A 10,756-nucleotide genomic window follows, 5' to 3' on the forward strand; every position below is an offset into this window, starting at 1 on the left:
CAACCTTTTGCCACATTTCAGGCTTCAAACATAAAGATATGAAATTGACATTTTTTGTGAAGAGTCAACAACAAGTGGGACACAATCGTGAAGTGGAACGAAATTTGTTGGATATTTTAAACTTTTTTTAGAAATAAAAAACTGAAAAGTGGGGCGTGCAATATTATTCAGCCCCCTTGCTTTAATACTTTGTAGCGCCACCTTTTGCTGTGATTACAGCTGCAAGTGGCTTGGGGTACGTCTCTGTCAGTCTTGCACATCGAGAGACTGAAATTTTTGCCCATTCTTCCTTGCAAAACAGCTCGAGCTCAGTGAAGTTGGATGGAGAGCGTTTGTGAACAGCAGTTTTCAGCTCTTTCCACAGATTCTCGATTGGATTCAGGTCTGGACTTTGACTTGGCCATTCTAACACCTGGATACGTTTATTTGTGAACCATTCCATTGTAGATGTTGCTTTATGTTTTGGATCATTGTCTTGTTGGAAGATAAATCTCCGTCCCAGTCTCAGGTCTTTTGCAGACTCCAACAGGTTTTCTTCCAGAATGGTCCTGTATTTGGCTCCATCCATCTTCCCATCAATATTAACCATCTTCCCTGTCCCTGCTGAAGAAAAGTAGGCCCAAACCATGATGCTGCCACCACCATGTTTGACAGTGGGGATGGTGTGTTCAGGGTGATGAGCTGTATTGCTTTTACGCCAAACATAAGTTCGATTTTGGGTTTCATCTGACCAGAGCACCTTCTTCCACATGTTTGGTGTGTCTCCCAGGTGGCTTGTGGCAAACATTAAATGAGACTTTTTATGGATATCTTTGAGAAATGGCTTTTTCTTGCCACTCTTCCATAAAGCCCAGATTTGTGCAGTGTACCACTGATCGTTGTCCTATGGACAAAGTCTCCCACCTCAGCTGTAGATCTCTGCAGTTCATCCAGAGTGATCATGGGCCTCTTGGCTGCATCTATGATCAGTCTTCTCCTTGTTTGAGCTGAAAGTTTAGAGGGACGGCCGGGTCTTGGTAGATTTGCAGTGGTCTGATGCTCCTTCCATTTCAATATGATCGCTTGCACAGTGCTCCTTGAGATGTTTAAAGCTTGGGAAATCTTTTTCTATCCAAATCCGGCTTTAAACCTCTCCACAACAGTATCTCGGACCTGCCTGGTGTGTTCCTTGGTCTTCATGATGCTCTCTGCGCTTTAAACAGAACTCTGAGACTATCACAGAGCAGGTGCATTTATACGGAGACTTGATTACACACAGGTGGATTCTATTTATCATCATCAGTCATTTAGGTCAACATTGGATCATTCAGAGATCCTCACTGAACTTCTGGAGTGAGTTTGCTGCACTGAAAGTAAAGGGGCCGAATAATATTGCACGCCCCACTTTTCAGTTTTTTATTTCTAAAAAAAGTTTAAAATATCCAATAAATTTCGTTCCACTTCACAATTGTGTCCCACTTGTTGTTGATTCTTCACAAAAAATTACAATTTCATATCTTTATGTTTGAAGCCTGAAATGTGGCAAAAGGTTGAAAAGTTCAAGGGGGCTGAATACTTTTGCAACCCACTGTATATGTTTTTTTTAGATCATTTGAAAATACCTTTTGTCCTTTATATTGTGTCAAACTTTCATGATGAATGGGTCAAAAGAAATAGCCCAAAACTGCTTAGAAATATGTCCGGTTCCATTGACTTACATTAAAAGCAAAGTAGGTTTTTTCCTTCTCCTGTAAAGTTACTATTTTGGAGATACCGAGGTTTTGTTCCGACAGCACACACACATATACACGCATATATATATATACATATATATATATATATATATATATATATACACACACACACACACACACACACACACACACACACACACACACACACACACACACACACACACATATATACATGCAACCCCTCCAACCTCACGCACCCCCCATATATACACATATATATATACATGCACTCACACACACACCCACACACCCACTCACCACACCAACAAGCATATGTTTATATATATATATGTACACATGCAACCCCTCCAACCTCACACCCCCCCTGCACCCCCCAAAACAACAAGCTTCTCACATCACTCACAGCTCTGACACCACAATAAGTTGTCCTCTTTATTGACTGCAGATCTTTTACCACACAAATAGCTCTTTAACAACATTATAGCAATACATCTTCACCAACCATACTCATTACTTAGATTACTGTTAACCACAGAATAACTTCACCAAAGAGGAAATACAAACACTCTGTTAGTCACATGATTAAAAGTGATTTGCTTTCTACCTCAACATAAATCTAAACAAGTTCATTATAATGTGCCATATGCTAAAGATTTCTATCAGCCTTTGACTGTTGTAATTTACATTGTGTACCTGAGTCCTGCCAGCTTGAAAGCGTTTCTAATAGGCCCGTTTGTTACAAGTGACCCCTTATTCACATATAATTGTTGTTTTATATTATACAATATCATATTATACAATCAGTTGCACTCTATTTACAAGCAAGATCCTTTGTTCTGCCTTTTATCTGGAATGAACTATGCAGGTTTTGCACCTTCTGTGCTATTGTAACCCAGTACTTGACCTAATAATTTATATTTTGATAATATGAAGGGCTGGCTGTTGAAGCAAAGCCTTTTCTTCAAAACACAAATGGCAATTCGCTGCATTATATATTGTTTAGAGTATATTTGTCACCCATTACTAAGTATTATTCCTATACATTGTTGTATATTTTTCTCATGTGACTTCTGCACATATGGCACAAGCTAATTTGCTTTCTTGGCAAATATGTTAGAATTTTTATTCTTGTTTCCGAGAGCAGCTTTCATTCCGAACTTAAACATCATTATAATTACCACCATAATGGGTTGATGATTGACTGGAACAATTGAGGTGGAACACCCGTCATGGGAAATGCAACAGCATTTGTAAAACTGGAGAAATGCAGAAAAGCTTCCACCTTTAGCCCTGAAGTGTTCAGCTGCCTGTGATCAGCAGGATGAACGTTCAGTTAGGGTGGCCACATAGAAAGAGTGAAAAAGGGAAGTGGCTAAATATGGGAAAACAGATGTGATGTTGAGAACTGAAAGTTGGCTCAGACACAATCACGGTAAACAGAAACTAACAGCTTATGTCAGTCTGGGCAGCAGTTTTACAGGACAGTGTATTACTTTATCTAAAGACAAACCTTCACAGGGACTACAAAACACATGCATAAGCATCTTATTATTTATACTGTGATGAGGCATCATTAGAGACTACTGGAACCGGAAAAATATATAATTGTGGAAGCTCGAAGGACTTTATTTTTGAAGCTTAAGTACATTTACAAGCAAGCAAATTATTTTTTTCCTTCTCTTGTAGAAATACAGACAAGGAAATTTTATATTTATCTGAGTAATGTTGTTTTTAAAGATTTTTTATAAATGTACAGAATGTTTGTGTGTGCACGCATATGTATATTCATATGTGCATATATGTATATTTGAATAATTATGTATGAAAATGATACGTTCAAGGGTATCAAAATCTTTCATAGCTTCAGGGCCTTCATGCCAAAACAATGTAATTTACTTAATAACACAAACTGTCTTTATCAATATTCAAGTATTGTTTTACAAGTACGTCATACAATGTTAATGATTATGCATGTGCTACAAAGTCCCTATGTAAGTAACCTATAAATAAAGTGTTACTCAGGAAGTTAAGTAGCAAATACAATCAATAGAATCAATAGAAATCATTTTCTCATAACAATAAATGCCAAACTTTATTTTAAATGTTCATCTCGCTAAAGGCTTCAGGAACAATACGAAAAGCTGCCTGTTGTCTTAATTCTTCAATGAGTTTTGGACCAAGAAGATACGTCTTTGACTTCTTATAGTGCTCTGATATGTACACCTCCTCAATTGTGTTCTTGTTTTTGTTATACTTGACAATCACTCTGTCCATGTTACTCTTTAGATCATGTGGATTGTAATATTTCCTGACTTCATAGGGCAGGTCAGTGGCATGTTTGTAATGAAGGTTTCCTAAGGTGAAGTAGCCATACATCTTATCCTTCAGCTTTGGGAGCAGGGTGCTTGGCCCTCTATTCTTGAATTCGTGGAAGCCATAAGCTCCTTCTGTGGGGTCACAGAGAGCCACCATGTTGTTGTCAATGCAATTATTCACATACCACACGAGCAGCACAAGACCGTGTCTAGGGGGTGGTGTGCCAAAATGGGTCTTCTCCAGCTCCTCCACTGAGTTTAATGTCTTCAATGATGAAAAGATCACCAAAGCCGTCAGCAGGATGAGTCTCAGGAAGCGACAGTGTCTCATCATGTAAGTCTGTTCAAGGAGAACATCATATCAAGCACCCATAGCACTGCTAGTCGATAACTTTATAAGGTAACAGGCAATGCGATGTAACAGGATTTTACTTCAAGTAGATATTCCATTGGTCTAGTGATTGCCAATCCAGGCATATTTTAAAGAATTGGGTATTCACTAAAACAAGCCTGATCCTTTGTTTCCTAATCGCATTCTGTTTACACCACAAACATATTATCCACAATTTGTGGATGACTCAGGTTACTTATTTCTTTCCAAAACATATGCACATATGCACTCACTAAGAACAAAATGATCAATTAGTTGCCTATCATATCTTACCTACATTGTGTGCCTGTATTATCGATGAAAGCACAAAGATCAGATCAGCATTAGTTGATACACAACATGAATATGACTGTGACATTCTAATACAACAGACATTCAGAAAGCAAACAAATATATATACAAATTCTATTCATACAAACCTCAATTCCAAAAGGTCAGAACATAATGTGAAATGCAAATAAAAACAGATGGCAGTGTACAAGGATAGGTTAAGGCATCAGCAAATAACCCAAGAGTTTACATATAATGAAATTTCAACCTTTATAGTGCATATTAACATCAAAAGACTCCCTGTGTGTATAAAGGACAAGGGCAAAAACCACAACTGTACCTGTACCTTCCGATCCCTCACAATGCACTGCATTAAAAACCAGCATATTTCTATGATGGATATCATTGCATGGGATTGAGAATACTTGACAAACAATTGTCAATAAACATAACTCTCCACTGCACCCACACCCACAAAAGCAGGTTAAGATTGTACTATGCACAGTGGAAACTGTATGTCAGCAATGCCCAGAAATGCCACTGACTTCTTTGGGCTTGAGCTCATCTGAAATGGACTGATTCCTCATTGGAAATGTGTATTATGTTCCAAAGAGAATCAACCTTTCAGATTATTTACGGAAATAAAGGGCATCATGTTCTCCAAGTCAAAAGTATCATGCCATAATTTGGGGGTTTATTAATGTCCATGACTTTTGCGTGACGTCTGTTTCAGGGATGTCCATGCTTATTTTAACATGACAAAGACCCGTCTCCCGCTAAAAACATATGGTGTACTATAATGCACTAAATATGACAACAGAGACCTGGCATGCGCAGCTGAAAGCTTGTAAAATGGAACAATGGCAAAACAGTCAGCTTGATTATTAAGCATGCTCCTGTTCCAACATGCTACATGCATCAAATTTGAAATGCATACCAGATTTTCCCCTCTGATTCCAGTCCTGTACCTGATGCTCAGGCATCCACAAATACCAAGTGCCCATACAAATACCAACTCTATCTGACCTAACTATGTTATAAATTCTAATATTTACACAATTCCACTTTTAAAATAACTGTAGGTATAAATGATAAATTAACTTAGGTAAAAACTGTGTTCTCTGTCACAAATAAAACACACAGCTTCAAAGAATGCCGTTAAAATGTTGATTTATATATAGATGAGGAGGTGAGGGCTTGCTAAGGTGAATGGGTTAAGCTAAGCATATTTCCTGCTGTTTGTATGTTGCTTTATTGGCACATGTTTGTGGCATATAAGTGAAACTAATACCTTAGGAAGACGTTTAACAGGTATATCACACACTACTTTTGCCAAAAATACTGGTGTTACAGTGTTTGCAATTAGCATTAAAAACATACATAAATAAGACATTGTCCAAAGGTTAAATATCAAATATTGTGACTTTGTTCTTCCTTCATTTTGAAACAGGTAAAAAAGAGTGTATTAGTCACTGCTTTCTGTTGTTTTTTTCCTATAACCTATCATACACACATTGAGGTTTGTACATGCATTTATCTATACATTTGAAACGGCATAGTCTACAAACCGGTGCTTTTAAAAACATCTCACGGAACACAGCAAAGCAAAAGGTGCCACTACAGTTCATGATGTTTTAGTGACTCTTTTAAAGGGGTTCTCCTTTGCTTGTAAGCTTCGGTTTACTTCAGTGAATCTTCTATTGTTTGCTTCTGACAGATGATAATGAACAGCTCCTCGAAGGCACAACACATTTAAATTTTAACATTGCTGACACTTTAACTTGATCTAATTAACCAGTGTCTTTGTGATATTAAGCTGCCTGCATCTCATAAATGCTCTCCAAAGGATGGGGTGGAACTTTTGATACCAGGGAAGTGAACCCGAATTGAATAAATGCAACAAATTTGCATGTAATAGCGCTCTATCAGGCATTACAGTCATGTGCCTTACCTCAGAGATTCAGCAGGCAACTGGAAGATTGAGTGAGCATTCAGAGGATCCTCAGTGAGCGCTACAGGATTTGTAGGGAATGCAAGCACAGCAGATGCATGCGAAGTGAAAGGGTCACGTACTCTTCACACTTATTTGCCCACGACCACACAGGATGTGGTAAAAGCTGCGAGGTTCACTTCACTTATTACCTTTTCTCGGTTTCATTGTGTTTTATTGCACTTAAAGGGAAATTCCACAAATAATAAAAACGTCAATAAAAATTTCTAGAATTCAATCAGTGAGATGAAAACAAAATCATTTAAAGTGGTTTAACATGAAAAGGTGCATTATAGTGAGACACTGATTTCTTTACTGTGGTGGTGATAGGAACCAGGGGCTGCAATGTTTATAAGTCAATTGTAATGTATTATTCAAATGCAATTTCAGTTGTGAAACTATATCCACTTTATTTACTCTCCAAAATGACATGTCTTCTAAGATTTTAAGTGCAATGTAAATAAGCATGTTTTGGGCAATACACTCAGAAATCATGAAACAATGTCTCAGGCGTTAGGCAGTGTAGTCACAATCTTTTATGTAAGAACATTCTGTGATATAATAAGTTTCTCTACAACAGAGCATTTCACGTGACACCACACTGAATGACTTTGTCTATCTCTTAAGCATTTAATAATGCAGATATGTTTGAGTACCATTAAAAATGTCTAATTCAACCCATGTAACAGCTCATGGAAAAGTGTACAAGAGAATGTGCTTTTGTTTAAATCAACAAAGTTATGGACATGTTGTTGACGTTTTGGCCAAAAACAAAGGTTAGATAAAGAAAAACACAGAAACAAGCATTCGCATTATGATGCACTAATATTTTATACAAATCTACAGTGCTGTACATTTCTTAATCAATCCATTTGTGCTGAATAAAATTCAACACTTATTCCTCTTTTTTTGTGTTTTAGCAAAGAGAGATATGACTGTATCCTGAGGGCAAGAGAAAGACTGCTTGTTAAGCTGCTGTACTTTGCTTCTCTAACAGAGGAACATGGCTTTTCTCTCTGCTGTCAGCTCTTTCCAACTCACAGCATCATACCAAAGCCTCCCCACTTCATTAGAAATAAATTAGACTTTTAAATGATCCCTGCATTGCAAACAAGTCCAACACTGAGGGATGGCAGAGAGAGAGAGAGAGAGAGAGAGAGAGAGAGAGAGAGAGAGAGAGAGAGAGAGAGAGAGAGAGAGAGAGAGAGAGAGAGAGTGAAAGGAGGGCAGGCATTTGCATTTCATTTGCAAAGATTTAACACCAAATTATTCCGTTCCGTTTTGCAGTCGTTATTTATTTATTTCCTCATCTCACCTCTTACATCGACTTGCTTGCTCGGGTATTCTCCACAGCAGCACAGCTGCTTCTGTTGTATGGTGGTTTCTTTGATTTGGTTCCTCTGGCATATGTAGACAGTTCTCGAGGGTCACACTCTGTTAGATCCTCCAGGCCTCGTTCTCCAAGTGTGGCAGGACTGTACCAAAGCAATAACTTTCTATACCTTCTGCTGATAGAAAAAGTATGACTCGATTTAACCTAATCATCCATCCATCCATCCATTTTCTAAGCCATTTCTCCGTCAGGGTCGCAGGGGGGTGCTGGAGCCTATCCCAGCGGTCATCGGGCGGAAGGCAGGTTACACCCTGGACAGGTCGCCAGTCCATCGCAGGGCTAACCTAATCATATCCACTAAAATAAATGTAGAGTTTTAGACATCTAATTATATTTTGCTGCTGATGTTTCATGAACTCAGGCTTTCCTCTTCTGACTGGTAGGTTATGAACACACTGTATCTGATATTTGAACATGTTATATCCATACCCTGTAGCTAACTAGCTAACTGCTGTACTAGCTAACTGCTGTACTATCACCTTCTCATAAATGAAGACCGACAGTTTTCTTTCTTTGCCAGTTCACTGGAAAAACATCACAGAAACTGTAAATTATAGTTAGAAGAAAATTACTAATCAATGAGTAGACAGGGCTTTTTTTTTTTTTTTTTTTTTTTTTTTAACCTGTCATGTCTGGCCATTTTTGCAATCGGAATGGTAATCCGAATGTACTGATGTACCAAACATATTTGTTTTCACAAGAAAAAGCTCTATAGGTTACTAAAGCCTATTCTTGTTAAAGTTTTTATTTTATTTGTTTGGCCAGGCCTGACAGGCAATAAAAAAGAGGACAGGAAAGAAAGAGAAGAAGGGAGGAGAGAGAAAAAAAAAAAAAAAAAAAAATCATAAAAATGATAATTAAGTAAGTAAATAAATAAATAGAAAAAAAAAAAAAAAAAAAATCAAATAAATTAAAAAAAGAGAAAAAACAAATAAAATAAGTAAATAAACAGACAACTAAATAAAAATAAATAGATAAATAAGTAAGTTAAAAAAAAAAAAAAAAAAGTAGACAGGGCTTTAATGTAGAAATCTTCACTTTTAAGTGCCTATGCTTATCAAATTATCACTTGTAATAAGACACATTTCTGCTAATACCTATGGGATTTGCTATGTTATGTTAGTACCAAGTTAGCAATGGTGTATATTCACTTTTCTGCTCTGGGTTAACTATTTAAACAATAATAATAATCTTAAATAATGAATTTTGAGGCTTGTAAGTCAAAAAACCTTATATTACATTATATGTTTTACCATGAATCTTTCAGTAAATGTTTAAATTCAAGGCCTCTTAAATATTAATGATGTCGTTTTGAAATGTTGCTTTTCTTAACTTTATGTTCTTTGCAAAATTCTTGATATATTATTGTGGAAGTGGTCTACAATGTTCCTTTTGGAGATCAAGGTACCTGACATTTTCAGTTGCAACCCAGATTGAAAACATTTGATCTTATTTATCAAAAACACCTGAAGGAAAAAAAAAAGTTTAACATTAAAATCTGTTTTTACATGGATAGTAGAATTGTTGAGTTAAGCTTAACTAGGCTGACAGCATTTTTTGTCAATTCTGGATTAAAAATAGAAATTTTGATCTTGTTTAAGATCTTCCATGTTTTATTTGAAGCTTGTAACACACATATTAAAATATTTGTTTCCTTGTAGCAGTTTTACTATTTTTACTTCAGTAAAGGGTCCTGCCATAAAGCTGCACAGAGTGATCAGTCTTACACAATCTTTTCAAAATGCATTCCATTAAGAATTAAGAATTCTTAAACTCTGATATAAGAGTATTACTACAAAACCTGAGAGTTTAAATAAGCATGATTACAGTGCATACATTTCTTTTGTTCACAGATATCATTAGGACTTCTCTGATTCTCTGAAGGCCTAGAAGGTCTTGAGGCTCAGTAGATCTCAGGAGGAGTTTAGTGAGCACCAGACAAGAGACATTTTTTCTTCACACAGTCGTCACAGTTTACCCTCTGGACAAAGAGGGTAAACTGTGATAAGAAGTCAGGTAATTGGCTGATTACTCACACCTGTTCCTTCTTCCTTCTGGTTTCTTAAACAGCGCAACTTTTCAATTATAATCTTTCACAAATAATCCACTAATTAATTTTAGATATCTTAGCAGCTTTTTACTTTTTGTACATATCTCCAGTCTGCAATATGGCACTACTGTTTTGCTACTAATACCTAGCATTTAATATTGCTGGAATGCAAAAGCTAAACCCAATAATGGCAAATACAATAACTAGGATTACTACAATAACTGAATTATAGCTTTATTGCCACAGATGCTGGTTATTTTTGTTACTGCATCCAGCTTCTTCATCCATTGATCCATACCTGCCATGATTTGCAATATTGTACAGATAGCATGTTAGTCTGCATGCTGGGATAAGGACGATGTAAGCAATCAAATTTGCTTTAAAAGCAGAAGATTTTGAGGACTGAGAAAGACTTCTAGTGGTGTGCAATATAAGGAAAATATGCTTTGATTACTATGATGAATTATGGTTATTAATTACACCAAGATATGATTTTCTCATGGGTATGATACTGCTTGTATCAGAAATAAGACCAAACAATTTAGACCTATTATAGAAAGCCTGTAAACTATATGCGCAACTTCATCATAAACATTAACATTATCATTCTGAGGCGTATTTGTATTAAATATTTCATACTTTGTCCAGATGTC

General features: G+C 36.6%; 1 protein-coding gene across 1 annotated transcript; it reads right to left on the reverse strand.

Annotated features, from left to right (window-relative positions):
• Window positions 1–2,093: 2,093 nt before the first annotated feature.
• si:ch211-198c19.1 (uncharacterized protein LOC100151013 homolog) lies at window positions 2,094–6,744 on the reverse strand. Its single transcript, XM_037536741.1, has 2 exons — window positions 6,622–6,744; window positions 2,094–4,349 (listed from the first exon to the last, which is right to left on the reverse strand). Exon 2 carries the CDS (start codon window positions 4,341–4,343, stop codon window positions 3,792–3,794), a length of 552 nt encoding a protein of 183 aa, XP_037392638.1. The 5' UTR covers window positions 4,344–4,349; window positions 6,622–6,744; the 3' UTR covers window positions 2,094–3,791.
• Between the last annotated feature and the right edge of the window lie 4,012 nt (window positions 6,745–10,756).

This window comes from Pygocentrus nattereri, chromosome 3 (genome assembly GCF_015220715.1).
Source record: "Pygocentrus nattereri isolate fPygNat1 chromosome 3, fPygNat1.pri, whole genome shotgun sequence".
Taxonomy (NCBI): Eukaryota; Metazoa; Chordata; class Actinopteri; order Characiformes; family Serrasalmidae; genus Pygocentrus; species Pygocentrus nattereri.